This window comes from Eumetopias jubatus, unplaced genomic scaffold (genome assembly GCF_037043125.1).
Source record: "Eumetopias jubatus isolate StellerSeaLion01/CBP00866 unplaced genomic scaffold, mEumJub1_p1.0 scaffold_9, whole genome shotgun sequence".
Classification (NCBI taxonomy): domain Eukaryota; kingdom Metazoa; phylum Chordata; class Mammalia; order Carnivora; family Otariidae; genus Eumetopias; species Eumetopias jubatus.
In genome coordinates, this window is record NW_028274815.1 from 80,441,578 (window position 1) to 80,467,660 (window position 26,083).

Genomic DNA, 26,083 nt, shown 5'->3' on the forward strand with positions numbered 1-26,083 from the left:
ATCCCACATGGAAAATGCCACCTAGTGTTGTTCAAGGAAATCCCAAGCAACCAAAGGCAAATGTGCCAGCTCACGTTGAGTGGCCTCAGAGTGTGCACCCAGAAACAAGTTCTAACTTTCCTCCTGCAGGGCTGCCTCCTAGATTTTCCTTGAAGTGCACAGTGAGTTCTGCTCTGGAAAAAAGATCTGGCTGGCACTTCCTTTGCTGCCCTGGCACAAAGTTCACCAAGACACTAATCTGATCCACCCTGGAACATTTCCTCCCATAATAAAATTCTCTCTCCAAAGACAAAGCAAACAGTGGTGTAGAATACGAGAAACTAAAATGCCAGCCGTGGTCAAGGGCAGAGATAAGAAAGAAATCAGAAAGAACACTGAGAATGTTCTAGAAGGACCTGTGCCTGAGCCACCCGTGAGGCACTCCTGACGCAAGATGTGGCCCTGGCAAGTTACAAAGCAACTTATGCCTTGCTTCCTCCCTCTCCAAAATCAGTAATCGTGCTTACCTATATGTTGTTGAGGGGAACAAATGAGGAAAGTCTGTGCAAAAGTATTTTTTAAGCTGGAAAGCCTAACTCCTACGATTCTCAATTTTTTAAAAAACCTATGCCACACATTTTCGTTACTACAGCTTCCTTTAATGACCTTGGAAATTTCAAAGCCGTGTATTTTTTTCATTTTCCAAATTGAAAACATTAACTAAGCTTTTTATTCAAACTACACATTTACCGCCTCCCGAGATACAGGTATGCCTCTGCCCATCCAGGTGGGTATCTCCCTCAGATCTGCTTGAAATTCTCTGCACTCTACGGGTATAAAGTGGTATCATGGCATCATCATGCTCACCATTTTTCTGCTCTCCCTCATTTCACTCAAGACCATGGGATGAGACCTTGCTAAGAAGGTTAAAACTTTGCACTTATCTTGTCACAGTCACAAAAGTACTTGGGCACTTTGGAGTCCAAATTCAGACCTGTGAAGACATGAGCATTATTAAAAGATGGTCTGTACAGAGGTTTGACAAGTTCCTCGGAAAGTTCCTGCTATCTTGGCCATGTTCCACCCCGGCTGTCTCTAAGCAAGGCAATCAAGTCGTCTTTCAGTAACCAGAAAAGACAATCCACCCCATAGCTCAATTAATCAATGTCAAAAGGAGTCCAATTCTTACATAATCAGTTTAACTCCTGGAACGACTGACGCAGATGATCCAGAGTCTCACCTGGGCTTCTACTTCACAAAAACAAGGCAGAGACAACAACTAACTCAGTGTTCAGCGTCGCAGTAAAGAATAACGTATGTGTCAATAACACAGCAACTGTACAGACAGTCACCTACCAACAGGAACTTGAAACGACAGATCAATAACTCACAGGCTGGGCTTTTCAACTGTGGAACAAAGCACAGGCTGAGACATCAGAAGAGAAACCCCAACAAAGTCTCCTTGCCCCTCCAGGGCCCCCAAGAGCCCTTCACGTTAGGTGTCAGTGCAGTCAGAAGCACGACCCCCCCCCCCCCCGCCCCTGGGCTGGAGCCCTGGACGACTCCTCTCTTCCCTCCTTTCCCAGCCCAGACCAAGGATTGGCTCCTGGGATGTGACTCTCCATGTGATACCATGTCCTTGGTTTCTCCTCATGTGCTGATCATTATAACTGGTTTCAGAGGGAAAGTAGATGTGCAATAGGTTACTCAGCCTTAAAAAGAATGAATTCTGACACCTGTTACAACACAGACAAACCCTGAGGACAGTACGCCGGCCACAAAAGGACAAATACCGTACAATTCCACTTCAGTGACATTCCTAAAGTCAAACCCATAGAGACAGGAAGCAGAATGGTGGCTGCCAGGGGCTGGGGAGGGAGGAACAGGGACTTAGTGCAGAGTGGGCACAGGATTTCCAATTTGTGCAAGTGAAAAATCTCTGGAGCTGGATGTGGTGATGGTTGCACAGCAGAGTGACTGTACTTAATGCCACTCAACTACACACTTAAAATTGGTGAAGATGGTGAATTTTATGTTATATATATTTTACCACAATAAAAAATGGTTTGGGGGGTGGTTAAAGAAAGCAAGATCCCCATTTTGCAAGTTTTTCTACTGCTCAATGGTCCCGGTCGCTCCTTACAGAGCTCCTGATGCAGGGCCTCACCCAGCCATGGAATATCCCTTCCCTGGCTTCTCAGAAAGGGCCAAGAGGTCTTATTTGCGATTGCATGACCCACTTCCCACTCCTTACGGACAGGAGACTTAAGTGCTGAGCCCATCACCTTCTTTGACCAACAGACTACTTACTCATACCTAAAGCAAGAGTCCATACTTGACCACTTTGGTTTATTTGCACACCTCCTATTTGCTAAACACCAGGCCCTGTCCTGGATGCTGGAGGGTTAGCGGTGAGCAGGACCCTGAGAAAATTTTTATCTTCATTAGAGGGTGGGCAAACAAACAAAAAGAAAAAGTGACAGCAGTGGTAAGTGCTGCAGGGACTCCACCAGCAGAGTGGGGGAAGCAGTCGGAGGGGGGTGTGGGCAGGGGTGGGATCTCTCAGAGGGGGCATCTGAGCACCAAGCTGAAAGGCAGGGCACAGTCCTCCACAGCCCTCTCCTACACAAGTCCTCACCGCTTTCTCACCGTGCGTCTTTTAACCACTGAGGCCAGTGAGGTTTATAAAGCTTTCAGATTCCCTGGTCCACGTACGTCAAAAAATAATAGCAACTTATCACTTATCCCCTTCTAACTGCAATCATCCACAGATCCGCTGCCAAATAATATTGTTCACCCAGGTGATTATCTACCTAGCTCTTACACCTCTGCTTAAAAACCAACAGGAAAAAAAAAAAAAGAAAATTCTTCCCAAAAGCTCTCCTACAGTCTCCCTGCACCGCCGTGCAAACAGCCAAAATCAAATGCAGATATAAATCGTTCTTGCAGGGCCACTCTTCCTGTTCCTGCCCACGTCCTGGTGCCGCCCAGGCCCTTCCTACAGTTCTTGTTTGTGCTTTATCTGAGACTTAAAACCCTGGGCAGGGATCCTTTCTCAATGCTCAAGGCACAATAAAATATTAAATATGGTGAGTCAATATCACAGTGCAGGATGCCCAAGTAACTCCCAGGAGAGGCCTAAGTATCTCAATCAATACCACAAGCCCAAGGCACAAATACCCTCCCTGTTCTCTCTTCCCTAACCCAAGAAAAGCAGCGCTGGAAAGAACCACTGCTTCCACAGGGGACCTTCTGTGGGCAATACAGCAGAAGAACGTGAAGCATCTGTAAACCTGCCATGGGTCAGGTCCAAGGCAAATACTCAGCCAAGTGGAAATTAAGGAAGCAGATCCTGGCTCAAGAGAGAGAATATTCTAGGAATTCAACCTGCTCAGGACTACACTGCCAGGGCGGGGGTGTCGGGGACAGGGAGAAGCAAATGTAAGCTGCTGCAACCTTTATGGCATGCAGTTTGGCAATATATGGACAGATGGCCTTAGAAAGTATATCCCCCTGATGCAGAACTTCCTTACTATGTGCTGGTCAAGGGTCTTGCCACCTTTTACTTTCCTAATCGTCGTTCCAGCTCTACCTGCTACTTCTGGGTTGCTCTCTGGATTCCCCGGGGCCCTGTGAAGCCCGGTGGAGGGAGACTACCCCTCACACACTCACCCAGGAACCCTCAACACCAAGCACGTGTCTGGTACATGGCAGGCACCCAACATTTCACATGAATGGACTTTGGGTCGAGAAGAATCCTGAAATATTTAAGCGTATGGATGTTCATTTAGGTTTTTAAAATACTGAAAAGTCAGAACCAATTAAGTATCTAATAAAGGACTGGATGAGTAAATTAGGCTACGGCCATAAAGTTGAGTGCTGTGCGGCCATAAACTCGCTGTGGTCTGAAAGTGCTCCAGGAGCCCCGAGCGGATACTGTAGACCTCCCCAGCCACACAGATTCAGGAACTGAGCAGGGTCCCCGCTCTGCAGACTCCCCAGAAACTAATCTAGTGAGGAGACAAAACTCCAGATGTTCCCATCAAAAGCCCCAAAGCCAGAGTAAGACCCACTGTTTGGCCTGGGGCAGAGTGACAGGAGAGAAACCAGAGAGAAACCGGAGAAAGGAACAGGGTCTTGCTGCCTCACACCCCCCACATCCACCCAGCAGCACACCTGTCCTCTCCACTCTGACCCTGAAATACGAGTCTGAAAGTCCTCCTATGCAAATGCCATAGGGCCAGTCTTAGAGGCCCACGTCCAAGCATGAGTGGGGTGCAGAGGAGCAGCAGAGCAACCAAGCCAACACCTGGCAGCAAAAGAGGATGAACAGAGGAGCCCAAGGTGTTCAAAAGACAGGGACTGTGTCCCAGAAGAAAAATGGAAGCCTCAAGGAGGAAAGGGAAATTCTCACAAACGCCTCATGCTCCAAGACAGCAAGAACATGAACTCAGGAACAAGAGTGCAAAGATGAGAAGATGAAACAACAGAGGTAAGGGAGAGGAGACGCCCAAGAAAATGATCAAAACACAGCCAAAGGAGAGGCGCCTGGGTGGCTCAGTCGGTTGAGCCTCCGATTTCTTGATTTCAGGGTTGTGGGATCAAGCCCCACATCGGGCTCCATGCTCAGCATGGAGTCTGCTTGAGATTCTCTCTCTCCTTCTGCCCCCACCCCGGCTCATGTGTCTCTCCCTCTCTAAATTAATTAAATAAAATAAAAACACAGTCAAATGAGTAAGTTAAAGCAACAAAGTGTGGGATACACAGCTGAAAACGGAATTACTCACTCAAAGGATTATGAACAGCATACAGGATGCTAGCTGAAGAGATGGGTAAAATCAAGAATGAAAAGCAGACAACAGTTATCCAACAGAAAGTCTCTGAGGCGGGGATTCTGACAAATGGAACACCAGACGCATTTTTAAAAATACACACACAGAACAAGAAAATGTCCTGAAGTGGTTAAAGGAATTAATCTGCATACTGAAAGAACACATTGAATTCCAGAAAAATTTAACACAATGTGCTCAAGGCAGTAACAGATCACAACCAAGTTACTAAACTACTTAACCTCAAAGATACAGACAGTTATGGGCACAAAGAGCACATCACCCACCAGGGGGTAAAAGGGAGGGGGGAAAAAAAGGCCACCCTGAGATTTCTCCCACTGCCTCGTTAAATACAGGAAGACCCTGGAGCAATGGCCAGTATGCTCTGGATGGCTCCAGAGACTATCATACCCAGCCAAGATGTCACTCAAGTCCAAAAGCAAGGGACAGACACCTGTGAATGTGAGACATTACTGGGAGAAGAAAACAGGAATCTAGGCAATTAAGAGATGAGCCAAAATTGGGGCGCCTGGGTGGCTCAGTCGGTTGGGTGTCTGACTCTTGATCTCAGCTCAGGTTCTGATCTCAGGATCATGAGTTCAAGCCCCACGTTGGGCTCCATGCTGGGCATGGAGTCTACTTAAAAAAAAGAGAGAGAGAGAGAGAGAGAGAGAGAGAAGCCAAAATTAAAGATTCTGTATTAGGAAAGCCATACCTGAGAAAAAGCATTAGGTCAATTTAAATAGAGGACAGAACCAAAGAATGACGGACAGCATCGTGACGGACAGAATGAAAAGTACAACACGAAGTTAGTAACAACACATTTTTAAATGAGGAACTGGAGAGGAAGGGGGTAAGAATGAGAATGCCGGCATCCCTGTCCTCTAGGCTGGGGATTGAACACACACGGGTCAAAATTGCAACACTGCTTTAAAAAGCTGCAATCCTAACCCTGTGATGCTTTCACAAATCTCTTCCCTTAACCTTTGATGAACCTTTTAGAAAATAAGCTCTCGTGTTAAGGAAACATTTATTTTTGAACTCTGGTTTTACTTCAGCTTCTCATTTACTGAGATCAAGTAAAACTTAACACTTTTGTTACAAAATAGCATTGTCCACTATTAGCATTGTAACTGTTTTATTACAAAATAGCAGGGCTGCATTTTCACAAAGGTACTTCTTGTCTGTCTACATTGTCCCTGCCCTAAGTGCAGTATAAAGTGGTCTTGATGAGGTGAAGCCAGGGTGACCGGACGTTACTTTGGGTGGCTAGGATGTGGGGTGAGAGACATTTTCTTCTTCGTACTTGTCCAGCGTTGAAGGATTAGATTAAATGTGCATCGTTTTTATGATTTTATACAAATACAGAAGGATTTGTCTTAACTAGTACAAAACACAACAGACTGGGGGAACAAAAACATATCAAGATGTTAGCAATGCTTAGAATTGGATGGTGGATGTGGTAAAAATTTTCTCCTCTGTACTTTTCTATATTTTTCCAGGAAAAAAAAAATCCAATATTAAAGAATGTGCAGTGATGTTGGAGATTTATGGTAGCGAGTAAAGTGTTCAGAGAAAAAACAAAGCTAGAAGCCTCTACGTGTATTAGCACATGTACACAAAAGAGTGATGAACACTGAGAAGGGGGTTATGGAAGATCTCCTTGTCCTTCTCACTTACCAACCTAACTTCTGGAAGGTGAATATTTCTGACTTGTGTAGTTAAAAAGACACATCTTGCTCTTGTTTTTGAATAGAAGGGGCTCCTCAGATGTGACGATCCCTAGCCCCCGCGATGCTGGCAGGGCAGGGAGAGCATCACTGTAGGAGGGCTGAAACCCCAGATGAAGAGGATGAGGGGATTTCAAAATTCCCGTGGGGCACAGCAGTCCAGTGATGCAGCATAAATGTGGGACAGGGGGCTGAAGACTGCCCTGAGTCACACAGAACCCTCAAACGCTTCCCCTGTACCATTACCATAGGGGCACAAACCCAGAAGACATTTGTTAGGTCAGAAACAAAATTAAGGAGAAAAGGGCTCCATTCATACTCAATGAGATAGAGCACCCTGAATAACACACCACACGAAAGCCTGGCATGCCCAAGCTAAGGTGCCCAAGCTTGTAGCTTTTATGTGCTTTTGATGGCTGAAAAACAAACAAAAAAAACAAAACAAAACAAAACAAAGAGCTCATAAAAGCAGATGAGTTTCTAAAAGGAGTTACCTTCAAGCTTCACCAACATGCAGATACTCAGCATGCTTAGACCTTAAGGTTTGGAATATTCCAACCGGAACAAAACTCACCAGTGGCTATGGCCCAGTAAACGTCTGATCCACTCAGTAACTCACCACATGCTATGGGAGAATAAACCTGGGACCCAGGCACTTGAAGCAGAATTCGAAATGGAGCGACCCGTGCATTGGAATCCAGCACTGCATCCAGAGCACCTACCAGGCGACCTTCAAAAGAAAAAAGAAAGCGTACCTCTGAGCACGGGGACTGACCAGCTGCCCACTCCCTGAACACAGTTCAGTTGGTGTCTAAACTCGACACCAGAAGGCAGCAGGCTTGGGTCCAGGTCTTCAACTCACCTCTCAAGAGCCTGAGCTCCGTGAGCCCCAGGGCTCTGGCTGCCTAGTACCAGTCACCCAACACCTGGAACAGGGCCTCACATTAACAGGCACTTAAGTACAGATTTGCAGAATCCAATGACCGAGGGAACGAGGGGCCCTGGACACAAGTCACCTAACCTGTTTGCTTTCCTCGGTGTCTCCATTACAGAGGCAACATGACTCCATACATAAGAGCTGGGGATCTGTAGTCATTCTGACTCAAGTCCCAGCTCCCCAGTTTTCAAGCTGTGTAACAATGGGCAAGTTACTTAACCTCTCCGTGCCTTGGTCTCATTTGTAAAATGCAATAATCACAGTATACCTACCTCACACGGTAATTGTGAGAATTAACGCACGCAACATTCAAAAGGTCTTAGACTATTTATTGCCTGGGTGTAAGAAGTACTGTTATTATAATATCATCATCTCAAAGGTAGATGAATAATCCCTGCCTACTCCAGAAGGGGACTTTGAGAAGCAAATAATAAACGGAAGTCCTTCACAGACCATAAAGCATACAAAGTAAAGGTTTATCATTCTGCTGTAATGAATATCATCATGAATCCACAGAAACACACGACCCCACACGCCAGGTGGCAGACGATTTCATACTGTCCCATTACCGGTAAGAGTGCCAAGCTTCTGCACTGTCAAGTTACTCCTTTTTCCCTTTGTAATTAACAAGCTTTCCATGAAGTACTTTGAAACTACGTTCCTCATTAAATCTCCAACTCCTTTACTGCTATCAGTATGGTTTCGTGTTTTCCCACGTTTATCCAATCTAGTATTACGATTATTTTGATGTTCGCATGGTCTCTGACTTGGCCAGTGGGAGCCCCTTCAAGCTGGCTTCTGTGTCCTTTGGACAGGTCCCCATTATTCCTTCTACTTTCTGGCATGATCTAATAATCCCAGTTCATCCTGCATTTTTCCTGCTCTAGCCCTGGAATCAGCCATTTCTCCAAGAAGCCCTGGTTCACTTAGCGAAGAACGGTATCTAAAAGCCAAGATCTGGGAGCCAGGTACACTTACTGCCCTGGTGGGTGCTTGCTCCCAGAGCCTTTCGGTGGACAGATATGTACGTATATGCACATATGCATGGGTAGATATGTGTTTACATATGTATACGCAAGTACACATTAACATTTTTATTTTTACACTGATTTTATACATAAAAACTGAGTTCACACCAGTACCTCCAGTGGCGATCCCATACCATATTGTTCATTCCAGTTTCTTTCCACATTTGCAACTCTCTTCTCCAACACCAAGGAACCTAAGCTTCCATATTCCTAATGTATTTACTTATCTGATCAATCCTCCTGTTGCTACCAACGTCCCCCTTTCTGACAGATGCCCTCTTCACCCTCTTCAGGCTCCAAATGCCCATCCACCCCACCCGTACAATCACCTTGATCTGTCCCACTTAATGGCTTGAGGGGAAGAAAGAAGGGTACGTGAGTTTTTATAGCAATTGTTCCTTAAGCTGCTCAGAATTTTTGCCCCCTTACTGCCTTGCTCTCGACTTACAGATAATTGAGCAGGGCTGAAAGCTGTCAGGTGGATTAAGGGACTGCTACTTTAACGCAGAACAAGCACAGGGGCTTAGTGGGGCTCTGGTTAAAAGCACAGGCAGGGGAGGAGGGGGCAGGGTAAAGTTAAAAGATGCATTTGTAAAAGATTGATAAAACATGTTTGTCTGTCAAAGCCTGGAGGGGGGGTGAATGACAGGGAAGAGGGTGGGCACCAGAAAGGTGCTAAAAACCCCACCCATCCCACAAGCAGACTTAGCACTTCCCAATTTTAGAGATCAGTTGTAGAATCCACATCTAGTTTGCTAATAAGACAAACCTGGGCAACAAAAGGCGGCAGTGAGAAGGGTGGGAAATAACTTAGCATCAACACAACACAGAAGCAGTCTTTTTGATCAGAAAGAATGACTTTTTTCTCTTCAAGACCCAGGAGCTTTTGCAATGGTCAAGATGTTTTATATCAACACAACCAACCTGGTACCAAACTTCAGGGGCGGGAAGGTGGGGAGGGCAGCAGCGAAGCGAAAAAGGGACTTCTAGCTTCAGCTCCACCCTGTAAAGAATTTGAAGTCCTCACGTCCATCCTAACAACGAGAAGCTGAGCAAACTCACAATCAGTAGTTTTCTGGGACCCATCAGAGAGAGAACTAAGGTCACAGGTCAAAATCATAACCTAGAAATCTGGAGAGAAGGGACAATCCAAAGTCAGCCAAGATCTGCTCACCTGAAGCAGAAGCTGCTGGGGCCATAAACTGGTAGGAATACTTCAGCAGTGGTTTTGACAAATTGCTGGGGGCTGAGTGTGGCCTAGCCAGAGAGTCAGAAACTCCTGATGGCCACAGTCTTAGGGGGCCCCAAACCTGTACAGTTTTTACCACCAGGTTCTCATTATGAAGAGCCAGGAAACGCCCCCCACCTCCCCCCCCCCCCCCCCCCGCATGCTTGCCCAGGGAGAAGGGAAGAGTCCTCACAGTGTGGTGTCCTCAGAGCATTCTCCATAACACAGGCCTGCTCTCCGGGGGAAAGACTTTTCCAGAACCTTACCCCAGCTGGGCGAAGGGCGCTTCTCTGACTCCAACCTGCTCCAGTCTTCCAGTCTCACCTAAGTGGGGGGCGGGGGAGAGAAGCGTCCAAGAAACATTGTCAAGGACACGCTCCAGGGACAGAGACCCACTGAAAGACCGAGACTCTCTGATAAGATTTACAGGGAGCTTCTTCTCCCCATACTTTACCACCATATCAACAGACTCTGGCATGACAGCTGGAAGAGCTGAAAGACTCAGAGTCCACGTGAGGAGTTCGGGTTTTTTGGGTTTAAGTGAACTCTATGCCCAACGTGGGGATTAAACTCATGACTCTGAGATCAAGAGTCCTACGCTCTGGGGCGCCTGGGTGGCTCAGTCAGTGAAGTGCAGACTCCCAGTTTCAGCTCAGGTCATGACCTCGGGGTCATGAGATGGAGCGCCCCCTCAAGGTCCATGGTCGGCATGGAGTCCGCTAAAGATTCTCTCCCTCTCCCCCTCCCACCTGGCACACACACGTGTGCTCTCTCCTGCCCCCCACCAAATAAATTAAATCTTAAAAAAAAAAAAAAGTCACATGCTCTACCTATTGAGCTAGCCAGGCGCCCTGGAGTTCATTCTTAAGGAAGCCCAAAGACAGAGACCAAAGCAAGGACACCTGAGGAATCTGAGAACCTCAGGCACCTGTCACTACAACACACAGCCCAAGTCCTGGTCAGAAGCCCATAAAACTCACACTAAAGAACTATTTCTTCAGTTCTTAGTACTCCACACATCCTGCCTGGCTTTTAGAAACAATTACAAAGCATGCCGGAAGGCCAGAAAACACAGTCTGAAGAGAAAGCAAACATGAGCGAACGAGCCTCATGCATGAGACAGACGAGATGCCTGGCCAGTACTCTCAGAACCATCAAAGTCATTAAAAACAAGTCTGAGAAACGGTCACAGCCAAGATGACAACTGCAGGTGAAGTGGTAACCTGAGGGGGACCCTGGAGCAGAAAAAGGCCGGCGAAATCTGAATAAAACACGGACTTCGGTGAACCACCACCGCGCTCGTTTTCTACTGCTGCTCTGACAAGTAACCAGCAACACAAGGGCCTGAAACAAAACAAATTTGTTATCTCACAGTCCTGTAGGTTGGAGGCCTGATACAGATCTCACTGAGCTAAAATCATGGTGTCAACAGGTACGTCCCGTTCTGGAGGCTCCGGGTGAGCATCCCTTTGCTTCTCTCTCCCAGCTCCCTTTATGTGGGTCCCAGCCCCTTCCTCCATCTTCAAAGCCAACACTACCATGATGAGTTGTTCTTCCAGTTTTAAAGACCCCTGTGATCACATTGAGCCCCGCTGGATAATTCAAGCTCATCTTCCTATATTAAGGTCCGCTGATCAGCAACCCAACTAACTCCACCTGCACCCTTCATTCCCCTTTGCCACAGAACCTAACATATTCACAGGCTTGAGTCTGTTCTGCCCACCACCATAATCCATCGATATCAGCTCGTTCACTGTAACAAATACGCCACACTAAAACGTCAATAATAGGAGACACTGGGTGTGGGGTATAAGAGAACTCTCTATACTACCTTCACAATGTTTCTGTCAATCTAAAACTGTTGTTAAAAATAGAATTTAGTGGGGTGCCTGGGTGGCTCAGTCGGTTAAGCGTCTGCCTTCAGGTCAGGTCACGATCCCAGGGTCCTAGGATCAAGTCCCACATGGGCTCCCTGCTCAATAGGGAATCTGCTTCTCTCTCTCTCTCTCTCTCTCTCAAATTAATAACTAAATCTTTAAAAAAAAATACAATTTAGTTTTTTAAAAAGTGACAAGGGGAGTCAGGCCAGTCAGCGTCCACCTGCAGACAAGGGCCCCCCACATCTGCGCAAATGCAGACTGTGCCTTCAGGAGCCCCAGGAACAGACAGGCTCTGAATCCGGGGTAAACCAGAGCACAAACACAAGAGAAACAGCAGACAAGGGGCCAAGATGGCAGAGAAGATGCACAAGTGGGAGGTAGGTCAGTAAGAGTTCTCAGCAGGAAAACCAAAACGAGAAATGAAACATCAGGAAGAAAAATATAACCTTAAATTTCTGCTGAATAGTGAAGGAAAAAGGTTAGTGTGGCAAAGAAATCAAAGTCATGAGAAAATAGGGTATGATGTCCACAAATTTCAAATGGGTCAAAGAGAAAAATATATTTACATACATATCAATAAAGCAAATATATGGCAAAATGTTTACACATAGCTGCTAACAACAGGGTACACAGCCCTACTTACTGTCTTTTTATAAGGAAGCTGAAGATAACTCACACGGATGTCTTTGAGGCAATATTTATTTGTCAGGCTCAGGCTCATCAAAAAGAAAAAATACTGAAGTTGTACATATGGTGTCCGTTTTCTCATTAATCCTTTAGCCACCTCTGGAGGGAGGGATGGAGCCGCTAAGGCTCTGAGCTGTAGGGACCACTGGCCCTCGCCAGTTCCAGCTCCAGAGCAGGCCTCCTTTCCCCCTGCTCTAGGGCTATCTAAGACAGGGCAACAGTGATTTTCAGAAATGCTCCATCACCCACAAACCCACACTTCTAACTCCATTCAGACTGACTTGGCTCTCTCAAGCCCCGACTGGCGAAGTCTTTGCTCTGTCTCCACGATCGAATCCCCCCAGATGCAGGGCAGCCCCGATGGAGCATTCCGGTCTGCCTTCTGCGGCAGCTCCATATGGCTTGTCTGGCTCTACAGGAAAACCTTCTTGGCGGCTCAGGGAGTGCAACTCTCCTATTTTTAGGCTATTAGAATAACAACTCTGGCTGAGATAGATGTCGAGTGACAAGTTTTATAATTAGGGCCCAAAAGGGGCCTATGAATAATTTGCTTCTAAGTGATAATGCTGCAGTTCTTTCATTCTGGCTGCGTTTCATGCACATGGGTGGTACCAAGTTTAAGATGAAAGGGCCGCTACTGACATGGGACAGACAGGGACACTTGGAGAAGCCTGCCCACTGCCTGCTGGTTTGCATAACCTCTGTGTTGGGCCTGGGCCTTAACCACAGGCAGCAGGGACAAAGTGCTCTGCTCTTACCAGCAAGAGCACCCTAGCGTAGTAAAACTCATTTGAAACACAGCAACACCCAGCCCCCGTGGAAAGCATTTTAAGGAAAGTCAAAAAACAGAGAGCAGCCTATTTATCCCCCTGCACTGAAGAAAGGAGGTCTTCCTAATGGTGTTGGGCTAGAATAGACCTCAGCAGCCCCAGGACAAAAAAAATTCTTTTACTCCAAGAAAGAGCTTCTCATCATCACCCACAAGCCATCAACGTGACGTACATCCACAGCCCCGTAGTTCAGCACCATAGTCCAGGTGGGACGTTAAGTTGGTCTAGAGTTCTGGCTTCATGTTAGGGCTGTTTGGTTTGGCTGCTAGCGCTGTACTGGAGACTTAGGGGGAAAAGCAAATAAAGAACCAGGATAAAGGGAAAAAACTTATTTGTGAAAAGTAATAAATAACCTAAAAGATCACACGAAGTCCTCCCTACTATCTTCGAAAAAATAAGATAAATGTTGGGGATATTTACATTCTCAACACGAGAGCTCTACCTATTCTAAGTAAAATTCATAATCCAAATTACTACACTCCGAGTGGTTTTTTTTTTTACAAAGCATTTTATATAATTCAATATACCTCTTAGTGTGTGTTCCGTATGATTCCCGCTATTTTCAGAGTACAGTCGATTGGTGGGCAAAGCCACAAGGTAACTGGATCATGCAGGAAGCTCTAGCACTGGACCCCGGAGGAGCTCGGCTTTATAACTAAGTGGATAACCCAGCAGCCATGTGCCCATCACAGTGACAGGATGAGCCTGCCAAATCTACAACATGAGTCTGAGCAAGTGAAGGTCCGGAGAGGACAGCTTCAAGGGCACCACAAGGGAGGGATTCTGGCCCTGGCTCTCGAGAACAGGACAGGCAGGCACCAAGCCCCCACCTACACGTTGCATCCCAGATACACGGGAACAAGGACAGCCACATAATGACCCTTTACCTTCTCAGGAAACCAAGACAGGATGGCCGGTACGGCGGCTACCTCTAATCAGCCAGGAGGAGTTACAATGCAGACTGTCCTGTTCACACTGGACTCAAGAGAGAGAGAATTCTTTTTGCCTTCACTCAAGGGCCGTGAAACTTCTTCACTGGGAACAGAGTTTCAGTTTTTCAAGATGAAAAGAGCTCCGGAGACAGACAGTGGCCATGGCTGCAAAACAATATGAACTATATGCTTAAAAACAGTTGAGGGGCGCCTGGGAGGCTCAGTCAGTTAGGTGTCTGACTCCTGATTTCAGCTCAGGTCATGATCTCAGGGTCGTGAGATGGAGCTCTGCACGAGTCCGCTTAAGATTCTCTTTCCCTCTACGCCTCCCCCTGTTCTATTTCTCTCTCTAATAAATAAATAAAATCTTTAAAAAAAAAAAAACAGTTGAGATGGCTAATGTTATGTGTATTTTACCACAATTCTTTAAAAAAGCATGACAATTCTAATGGTCAAATGTCCACAGTTGGGCTCCTAAAGTAAATACAAAAACAACTTTTCCTAACTCTATTCCCCAAGTGATGAATCATTAATGCATGTGAACATAAACGTGCTCTGGGTCCACACTGCTGAACCCTGACACGTTCTTCTAGTGGCTCCATAAATAATCCTTGGATGGGGACCAAGCCGCCTGCTTTGGCTCAGACCGAACATAAGGATCCTGTCATAGTGAACCTCCAGGAGGGGTGACGTAATGTTCAAAGTGCATGACAACAAGAATCCTGCACAAAACACCATCATGACAGCCAGTTCCAAACACAGTGACTGCCCTGCCTTAACAGACACATGTTGCTATGGATTTAAAACACTATCTTGAAAATTCCCCAGCATTTCCATCCACTTGACCTGCCATTTATCTGGTCTTCTGGCATGATGGGTTATGTAAGGCAATTAGGATTAAATTCTTACAGTGCAGGAATGATTCAAGGCTATAAAACGAAAGGTAAGGGGCAAAAAACCAAGAATCAACAAAGAAGTTGACTTTAAGACCCGATACCATCTCCAAATGAAATGCTGGCTGCCAGGGGCATCTGTGAAGAATGGATACCTGCTCCACCTCTATATTCCCAAGCCCACCACAATCCAGGGTTGCCCAAAGCTCTTCCCTGGACACTGAAATATCATTTTTGGTCCCTCCCAGGGGCTATGGAATCATCCTGTTGGTTCTAGCCCCATGCTAACCTGCTCTTCCCATTCTGTCAGCTCTTTTCAGATATCTGTTCACCTTTTTTTTTTAACATACAAAAAGGTATACATAATATATGAGTTTGAAGATGAGTATATACCCATGAAACCATCACCACAATCTACACCATAAACATGCCCATCACCTCCAAAAGTTTCCTCCCACCCTCTTATTAATATGTAACATTGTAATAAGAACATCTAACATAAGATCTACCCTCTTAGCAAACATTTAAGTGTACAAGATTGTTAACCATAGGCATTATGCTGTACAGTGGATCTCTAGGACATGCTCATCTTGTATAACTGAAACTTGGTACCCTCTAATTCCTCTCCATTCTCTGCTCCCCCTAGCCCCTGGCAACCACCATTCCATTCTCTGCTTCCATGGGTCTCACTATTTTAGATTCATCATGTCATATAAGTGGTATTATGTAGCATTTGTCCTTCTGTGACTGGCTTATTTCGCTTAGCATAATGTCCTTGAGGTTTATGCACATTGTTGAAAATGGCAGGATTTCCTTCTCTTTTAAGGTACTGCCACTCATTTTAATCCCAAACCTTCCTCACTTAGATTCCAGTAACCCCTAACCAATGAAGACTAGAACTATCCCCTAATCCACAAAGCCTAGAAAAACAAGTCAAAAAGTCATGTTCTACTGACCCTGGTCCAATCAAATGTAACAGCATCAGCTACACTCCCTTGCCAGTTTCTGCTGCTTCAAAAGAATCAAAATCCTTCTGCAAAACATCTCTGAACTCTCCATTTTGTTAAGAAACTATCTGCTTGGGTCAAGTCTTTAAAACAGCCTGGTGTACTCTGGTACCTGTGGACTTTCACAGTAGACTTCCTGTTTGAGAAGTAATAATTTATCACCTTTGACATCCTGTGTTTAATAAGCCCAGCAGGCATTATTACCTATACTCCCAAAATCACCTTAAGAGAACCAGTTATAAAAAGAATCTTTTCCAGGGGCGCCTAGGTGGCTCAATCAGTTAAGTCTCTGCCTTTGGCTCAGGTCATGATCCCAGAGTCCTGGGATCAAGCCCCGTTGTGGGGCTCCCTGCTCAGTGGGGAGTCTGCTTCTCCCTCTCCCTCTGCCCCTCCCCCTGCTCATTCTCTCTCTCCCTCTCTCTCTAATAAATAAATAAAATCTTTAAAAAATATATCTTTTCCAAAAATCTTCCCTAAAATAATAAAGTTTAGTCTCAGTTTGCCCTTCTAAAGCAATCTTTTTTTCTTGATTACAAAATAAATACACGTTTCAAACTATAGAAAACCACAAAGAAGAACATTTGTCTCACATCTTGCCACCTGACAATAACCCTTGGTATATGCCCTTTTGGCCTCCTTCCTAACTAGTCAGAGATAAAGACTTCTCCGTTCCTACATCGAGGATATTGAAGATTGGAAGTGAAAAACAAGGCTGAGCATGAAGTCCAAAGAATTGTCCCTTCGTGCTCAGAAACAGTTACAGAAAGGTTGCTAAACTTGTTCAACAAGACTCATATGTGGTGCACAAACAAGCTAACCAGCCAAATTTCATTAAATGCAGCCTGCTGCCTGATAGCACCGTACGCCCTTAGAGTCACAATTCTGCCTCCGACTCGCCAACCGCACCGGTGTTTAATGGCCCTGTACATACTTAAAGGCAGGAAATGGAGCTTAGAGGCATTCAAGGATTGCAGAAAAATAAATAAATAAGGTAAGGCAATAGTACCTCCTTTGCAAAATAGAAATCAATAGGAGAGTCAAAAGGGTCAGTGAAGCAAGACATTTCCATAGACTCAAGTTCAAAATGAAAGACAGCACTTTGCTGGATTCCAACTCCTCGCCTGGAAAGAGCCCCCTGGGAGGCTATAAAACTGCAAACAGGGCTTAAAAGGGATGAGTCTGCCTGTTTCATCAGGCTTACCAAACTACATGCATTTCAATACAGCAACTTGTGCAATTTTTAAGACATGTTTGGTGACCACCTACTATGTGCCAGGCACACTGTAGTTTGATTAACCTTTCCCCAGAAGTAAAGTCTTGTCATCATTGCTAAACTGCAGCCAGTGAGGCCACAGTGGGTTCCATTCATCTGGAGAGTATGCAGGTATACCAAAAGAGGTCAAGCTTAGCACACCACTGTTTGACACAATTATTTACAATACCCTTTACTACCCTGCAATAAAGCCCATACTTCTGACTTTGGTTTCAACATTTCTGTCCCTGATAACAAGTCTTTTTAGACATCAAATTACCCCTAATTTGCTATTACTAAATGTTAGATGTTTATAACCTATACAAGTTTCTTACTTTAAATGCACGGACCGGGGGAAAGGCAAGGGACTCTTTATCAGTTCCCAACACCTGGCATACCTGGCTCCTGGTGTGCTTTTAATAAATATTTGCTTAATAAATCCTCTGAGTAAAATAAAATCAAAGAACACAGGTCTTTAAGTTCACCTGAAAGAAATTATTTTTTCATACGCTACATGTAGCTGGAGTTTTGTTCACTGTGGATTCTGAGCTTGAAATCCGATTACTCAGAGTCTGCCAACTGTCAGTCTTTCCGAGACTTACAATAGACCAACAATTGCACGGTTCTGTTTGCAGAACTCCACTAATCTTATCTTAGACCAGGCAGGAGGTAAGGGTTTCAGTAACTAAATTTATCTCAGGGATTAAGTAGGTTTTCTTATTTTTTGTTTTGTTTTGCTGTTAGCAGAAAGCACACAGCCTGGAAGCCCCAGCCTGTACTAAAATACATACTCTGAAATGCTGAGCCCTCCCTTCTAGAAGATCAGACAGATGGTAATTTAACCATTAATGCAGGAAAGGCAGAAAAAGGACAACAGGGCAAGCTAGAGAGAAAGGAGAACATCCGATCTCCCCAAGAACAGGTATTCCAGCCCATGGAAATAAGGAAGTAGATTTACTCCTATGGCCCATGGTCTGCCTTCCCCATCAGGTGACACTCCTATAGACGCGGTCTGTAACAAGCCACCAGTCCGTACATGTCACAGAACCTGTTGCCATCTTCAGGTCCTAAGAAAGCCTTGGTACAGGGCTTAGGCATGTGCGGGTCATGACAGGGTCCAAGGCAGAATTGGGGAAGAAAGGGACAGAGGATAAAAATGACAGCTTACCCCTGTCTATACAGCCATCACACATCATGGAACAGTGGTCACCTAGCCCTTTAGAAACGTTTCTTTCTGAACCCAAGATGCCCATCTACCAATGTCCATGGGCTGAGAGCCAGTGGGGAAAAGCAAACATGGAGCCAGTAATTAGGGGGGAAAAATCAAATAAAATTAAAATTTAATCAGATCGAATGGAGACACCTTAGCAGCTGTAATTTACTTTCTCAGACTCATGGACGGCTCTTTATTATAGGAATTTTCTACTGGGAATTCTGATCTTGAAATCTGACTGTTCAAAAGCCTTCCTCACTTAGGAAGAGCTGCTGCAGCCTTCAGACTCTGGATCCCTGCAACAAGCCAGTGCAGAGCGCTTGTTGGCCAAACGCTCTGACATTTATTCTGCAGACATCCACCCGTGGTAATGACGGAACCGGGACATCGCATGACCTGGCTCTTTCATTCAGAGCACTTTTGTGTTGGAGAAGCTGGCCACCAGGAGAAACCAGGTTAAGTCCTTATCGCATAAGGCTGAGGACATAGGAGGATCCCAAGAGACAAGCAACTTTCAGCAGGGTGTTGGTTAGCCAAGACCTAAAAGGCTTCTCTTTATATCATTTAAGAGGATTTTAAGTGTTAGAGCAGTAAGAGTGGACGTAAAAATAAATACAAGAAAAGTTGCCATTCAATCACACCGGATCAACAAATCAAACAACATTCATGTTTCTGTGCTTCCTCCTGGCAAATGGGTGATATTTATTTCATTGAGAAAGGTGAAGTGGGTCGCAAAGTAATATGTTAGTACTCAACCGGTCTCGGAGAGCTGAGTAATATCCCCAACGTCCTGAGAAGACCCAGAAGACTCATGGACTCCATTCCACAGGAAGCCCCAAAGAACCCTCAGTTGATCTAAACTAGAGAAGCCATATATTCAGGAGTCACAAAGTCCTGGGTTCAAATCCCGACTCTGTCCCTTATTAGCTCTGTGGCTTAGATAAGCGTCCTCACCTCTGTCACTCTGTTTCCTCCTATGTCCAGTGAGGTGTGCATGGTTCTTGAAACACATGCAGAGTACCTGTTACAGACTGAGTTGTGTTCTCCAACAAAAGATGCTGAAATCCTAACCACCCCCAGGTCCTCACGATGTGACCTGACATAGGGAAATTGGGTCTTTGCAGATGTCATTAGTTAAAATGAGGTCATACTGGGCTAATCTAATATGACTAGTCTCCACATGAGAAGACAGACACTCAGGGATAATTCCATGTGACAGTGAAGGCAGAGATTAGAGCTGTCCCACTGCAAGGAATCTCAAAGACTTTTAGCCATCCCCAGAAGCAAGGAAGAGACAAGAAAGGATTCTCCTATGGGCATCAGGGAGCATGGCCCGCTAACTTCCTGATTTGGAGCTTCTAGACCCCAGAACCATTGTTCTGTTGTTTTAAACAGCTCAGTTTGTGGTTCTTTATTACGACAGCCCTAGGCAACTAATGCACTGCCCCACTCAGGAAGACTTCCTACTGGCCCGTGTGCACGCATGCAAAGAGGAAGAGAGCTTCCAACGTACAATGTACGACCATCTTTCTGGACCCAAAGTGGATTGCATAACCAAGTTCTATTTACTAATTGTTAACGTTATTTATTTTTTCTATTGCCCTGGCTTGTCAATAATCTAAGCACAGGAAAAGACAAATTCAGGGAAGAGGCACCCATTCATTCAAAGTCTACAGCAGTTGCTTAGAGGGAAAAACATTTTTTAAGCCTTTAGAAGAGTGAACACCTTGGAATTTGCCTGTATGGGGAGGTGAGGGAGAGAGCTCCCTGCATGGAAGCTGGAGAGCCTGCTCCTGATAACTTCCTCGTGATCAACATAAACACGATACTTATTTGAAGAAGTTCCTGAAATAGCGAAAATCAGTTATTGTGGTTCCCATTGGTCACAGAGTCATGCTTAGGTGAGGACTGGGCCCACTTCAATGTGGGGGGCAGGGGGCTCTCACTGCTCCTGGCACATGGCCAGGCCCCGCCCAGAGACTCCAGTCCTATGGACCTGGTTAGGGCCTTGCCATTTCTAAGTGCCCTCCGGGGGTCTCATGTGCAGAGGGGTGGAGGGCTGCTGGCCATGCATCTTCCAGCCCCCGGTCCAAATCTTTTCTACTTCACAGAAACCTGCAGTACCCCCCTTCACATGAAGACCCCTCCAGCCAATGGGCCTGAAGGGATGGGGAAGCATGGAAGGTGTGTACAAACTACTCTACTCACAGATTCCTTCACAACAGTCCCTGGTCCCTGCGTCTCAGCAGACTGAGGAGCCCACATGTCCCCTCCACCCACGTGTCCCGTCTCCATCTGCCATGTTGCTCCCTTCCAGCTGGCTTCAGAAGAGACACAAGCCCCTCCATTCATATTCCTGACTCTCCTTCCCTCCTGGACCCGGTTGCATTAATGACCCCTTTGAATCCAAAACAGGTGTTCTCAGTTAGTTGAGCATCCGACTCTCGGTTTCGACTCAGTTCATGATCTCAGGGTCGTGAGATGAAGCCCTGTGTGAGGCTCCGCACTCAGAGTGGAGTCGGCTTGAGATTCTCTCTCTCCCCCTCTCCCTCACCCCCCACTCGCTCTCTCCAGTCAATCAACCAATCAATCAATCAATTACCGGTTCCCTCCAATCTTTGGCTTCAATGCAGAGTTGCCCAGGGAGCTTCCAAAATACCCATGCCTGGGCCGGGCCCGAGTCTGGTGTAATTGGTCTGGGGTGCTGCCTGGGCTCCCCTGTGATTCAGCTGCACAGGCTGACTTAGAACCACGATACCAGGATCTTTTTCCAGATTCCTTAAGGCTCTTGACCCTGCTATTTTGCCCTTGAGCTGGTGATTCCGTTTGCTACTTTCACCTTGAAAGTTGCAGAAAAGTGAAACACATTTACCACCCCCTTTCTTCCTTACCCATTCCATCTGGCCTCCATCCAATTCTTCTGCGGGGGTCCCTGAAAGGACAACGACCATGTTTTGACACACCACTCATTCCATTCAAGCCTCAATTTTCTTATTGTAAAATGAGGATAATAATCCCCCTCGCTGGTCATGGTAAGGACCAGATAAAACAAGATGATGTATACAAAGATGTCTCTCTCCATAAAACCCAAGTAAGCAAAGGACTGGTGTGGAATCCTGGTCTCCTGTCCTCCTGGCTGCTCCTGGCCTCCCTTGTGCCTTTGTTCAGGGGCTTGTCCCCATGGTTCAGGGAGGGTTCCTGACTTCTGCCATAGGCAGCACCAAGGCGAGGGAGGGGCAAGAGACCAGCAACAGGGACGCTCTATCATCGGAAAGACAGCCCCTCAGACCAAACAGGGCTGACAGGAAAACCCACACATGCTGAGGGCCACCCTGACCCTTCTCAGCCATTGCTCCCAGTGCAAATCCTCTCTCACACACCCTCAGGGACAGGCCTTCCTAGGCTCTGATCTGCATCTGTCCACCTGTCCCGTACATCTCAGGATTAGCCGTGGGTGACTCCACGGGCTCTCAACCCTGCCTGAGCACTGGAATCACCTGGAGAGATTTCAAATCCTAATCCAGGGATGCAAGAGGTGTGTGGTGTGGCCTGGGGTGGGGGCTACTGAGAACTCTCCAGGTTCCTGAATCACTGGTTCAGGCCTATTATTTGCACAATAAGCAGGGGCCTTCATTATCTGATGAAGCTGCTAAAGAGAACAGAAAGTGAAGGTAAGAATAAACCAATCTACAATAGCCAAGACATGGAAAAAAACTAAGTGTCCATCAACAGAATGGATAAAAAACACGGAATAATGCACACGCGCGCACACGCGCGCGCGCGCGCACACACACACACACACACACACACCCCCAATGGAATATTATTCAGCCAAGAGAAAGAAGGAAATCCTACCATTTGCAAATGGATGGACCTTGAGGGCATTATGCTAACAGAGAGAAGGAAGAGAAAGACAAACACTGTATGATATCACTTACATATAGAATCTAAAAGAAGCTGAACCCATAAAAACAGAGTAAATTGGTGGTTACCACAGGCTGGAGGGTGGGGAAATGAGCTGTTTACGTGCAACTAACAATTTCTGGAGAGCTAATGCACAGCATAGTGATTATAGTCAACAATACTGTATTATAAACTTCAAAGTTGCTAAGAGACTAGATCCTAATAGTTCCCACCACAAAAAAGAAATAATAATTATGTGACAGGATAGAAGAGTTAGCTAACACTACAATGGTAATCATATTGCAATTTACAAACGTATTAAATCAGCACACTGTACACCTTCTACGGTGTTACATATCAATTATATCTCAATTTAAAAAAAAATAAAAAACCAATCCACTTGTAGGGGAAAGCCACCGGTCAGTCTCCTTAGTAAAATAACTAAATGCAAAAGCACAGAAGGCCCATGCAAGAAATCCCAACCTCAGCAGAAACACTGGACAAGAAACAAAGTGCCAGGAAACCCCTGGACAGACCCAGGGACACAGTGGACAGCTGATGCATGTGTGACCCTCTACCAGGACATGGGCTAAGGGCATATGGTCTTTGGAAAGAAGGCATTCAGAGGGCATGTGCACACACACACACTTGTATACATGGAAGAACTTCTGAGTGAGGCAGCTATGCCTTACAACTCAGAAACTGATACCTATTATTTTTTTAAAGATTTTATTTATTTATTTTAGAGAGAAAGAGAGTGTGTCCGTGAGCAGGGGGGAGGGGCAGAGGGAGAGGGAGAATCTCAAGCAGACTCTTCAAGGGATGTGGAGCCCCACATGGGGCTCAATCTTCACGACCCTGAGCTCATGACCTGAGCTGAAATCATGAGTCAGATGCTCAGCTGACTTTGCCACCCAAGCGCCCCACTGATCCCTATTATTATGGTGAAATGCTAGCAATCCACTGAAGGGTTTTTAATTTTGTTTTAACTTCTTAGCCTTTCTGAAATTCAGCAGCCCAGAAATATTGAACTTAGAAGTCAATGACAATACTGACCAGCCTCACCTAAGAGAGTCTATGACAGAGCAAACCTCCATCTCCCCTGACGGAATACAGTAAAGCATCTCAAATCCCCAAGGAGCTCTTTTGAGAGGAAAGAAAAATAAAGTCAGAGAAAAACAATTCCAAAGAGCGTTACTGAAAAAATACAAATACCACAGTCTAGCCTTTATAACATTGTTATCGGCTGTGCCTATGTAATACAAGCCATTTCAGTCCCCCGACCCTCAGCCCCACCCCCACGCTGTGGATATGATTACTACTGTCATCAGCTGACACCTATCACACATACAGCATGTGCCAGGGGCTGCAACAAGCTCTTCCCACTCATTACCTCTGTTTAAGACTCTCTATGCTAGGGCGCCTGGGTGGCTCAGTTAAGCATGGACTCTTGATTTCGGCTCAGGTCATGATCTCAGGGTCATGAGATCAAGCCCCACATGGAGCCCTGCAACAGGCTCCACACTGAGCGTGAAGCCAGCTTCAGGTTCTCCCTCTCTCTCTGCCCCCCCCCCCACCAATACACACTCTCTCTCTAAAAATATTAAGAAAACATTAAATAAGAAAAAACGACTCCTTATGCTAAAGGTGAGCATGGTTTTACCCCTAAGGCTCAGAAAGATTATGTAGCTGGTACAAGGTCACACAGCAAATGAGTGGGGGAGGAGTCAGGATTCATATACAGGGACGATGTCCCCAAACTAGCATCTTTTACCTCCTATGCTTAGACTAACAGCCTACACTTTTTTTTAAGATTTTATTTATCCATTTGAGAGACAGAGAACGTGCATGTGTATGAGTGTGGGGAGGGGCAGAAGAAGCAGACTCCCCGCTGAGTGGTGAGCCCAATGCAGGGCTCAATCCCAGGACCCCAAGATTACAACCTGAGCCGAAGTCAGACGATTAACCGACTGAGCCACCCAGGCGCCCTTAACAGCCTGTGCTTCTGAGCAGACCAACTCATGTTCCCAGCAAGGAGAACAGAAGGGCAACATGGGCACCTGGCACTAGCAGGCTACCTGCTAAATGAGGAATCCTTGAAAGTCAGGCAGGCATAGCCCTGGGCAGTCAGTTCACCGAAGGGGAAAGGTTTCCTCAGGAAACATCCACACACACACACACCCCATGCCATCACCGAGATTCCTGAACCCAGCAAGAGCCCCTAGGGAGCCAACACCTACACTCCCAGGTCCTTAGGAAGAAAAGGGTCTGAAAGGAGTCCATACCTGGCACCTACCACCAACATGTCCACCACACCACTTGGGCCAGCAGGAGCCAGGCTGAATTTCTGCAATTACTTGACTCTTTCATTCAACCAAGCAAAATGCAGGCTGTCTGTTCAGGTGTGAATTCCACATCCCACAAGAAAAGCTAGGGAGAAAATACGGGGTAAGTAAGTATGACTACTGTCCTGGCATGGCATAATGTCTCCTGCAGGACTACTCACGAAATCCAGTCGCTGGTAGCAATGTGAGCTCTCGACAGCATCCAGGACCATCACCACCAAGGAGATGATTAGAGGGAATGATTACGAGCTACAATCATCACCCACATCCTAAAAGATGGGGAAAACAATCCTAGCGACAGGTAGTATGTGTGCTGAGGACCATCCAACTAGAACAGGGGCCCAATTCAACAATACCTACATATTTTTTAAGCACTCGCCCTTGGGAAGAATGCACACAGGCCTCTGAACCATCCCTTGCAAGAGGGCCATGATGTGGAAGAACTAAGCAGGTGACCGTGAGCAAGTCATTGTTTTAACAGCTTGGCACAGTGTAGTAGTAAGTGTCAACAAAAGTTAAGATGCTGGGAGTGACACAGGCCACCTCTCCAGTCTTAAGTTCCTCATCCAAAACACAAGGGTCCCGTTCACAGATGGGCCTGAGCGAGCCCACTGTGCTGACATCCCTCAGGCAGCCTGGGTGGAGTGGGGTGACATGGCAGGGGCAGGAAGTAGGTGTCTGGAGAGAGGCTGAGTAAATCACACAAACACACAAAATATGTTGTGACACATTTTCTAGTGCTATTATTCTGTGAAGTAAAAAACAAGATACGAAACTGCATATCCCTATGAGCGCAATTATATAAACAAAATTCATGGATAAAGGTAGAAAATCAATTCAAAAAAGTTAACTGTGGAATTTTTGGTTTTCTCTTTTTTCCATTTTTTTTCCAATTTTCTACAATTAGGATTTATTTATAAGGTAGTGGGAGAAAGCATCACTACAAAATGTTTTTAATGTTTTCTTTTCTAATTTAAAGAATGAAATTATGACCAGAAATAATCTTTAAAGGCTTTAAAGTAACTTTTTTAGGGGTGCCTGGGTGGCTCAGTCAGTCAAGCGTCTGCCTTCAGTTCAGGTCATGATCCCAGGTCCTGGGATCAAGTCCCGCATAGTGCTCCCCTCTCAGCAGGGAGTCTGCTTCTCCCTCTCCCTCTGTGTGCTCTCTAATAAATAAATAAATCTTTAAAATAAAATAAATTTAAATTAAAATAACTTTTTAAAACATTACCCCCAAATTTGGAAGCTCGGTCCACCGGTGTTCTCACCAGTGCACACCTCACATCAGCATGCTGCAAGCCCTTCACAGTGTTGCCAAGTGTTGGTCGGAGTGTAAAATGTGAGGTTTTTTTTTCCACAGCCGGGAATATAGACTTGCACCATGGTTTGTGTCGGACAAAACATCAGACC

General features: G+C 45.8%; 1 protein-coding gene across 3 annotated transcripts in view; it reads right to left on the reverse strand.

Annotated features, from left to right (window-relative positions):
- TBC1D8 (TBC1 domain family member 8) overlaps positions 1–26,083 on the reverse strand; it is a 100,866-nt gene that overhangs the window by 52,441 nt on the left and 22,342 nt on the right. For all 3 annotated transcript variants that reach the window (XM_028103855.2, XM_028103854.2, XM_028103853.2), the window contains exon 2: positions 7,158–7,268. In XM_028103855.2, coding sequence (XP_027959656.1) covers positions 7,158–7,268 — 111 coding nt within the window. The remainder of the gene's footprint in view (positions 1–7,157; positions 7,269–26,083) is intronic.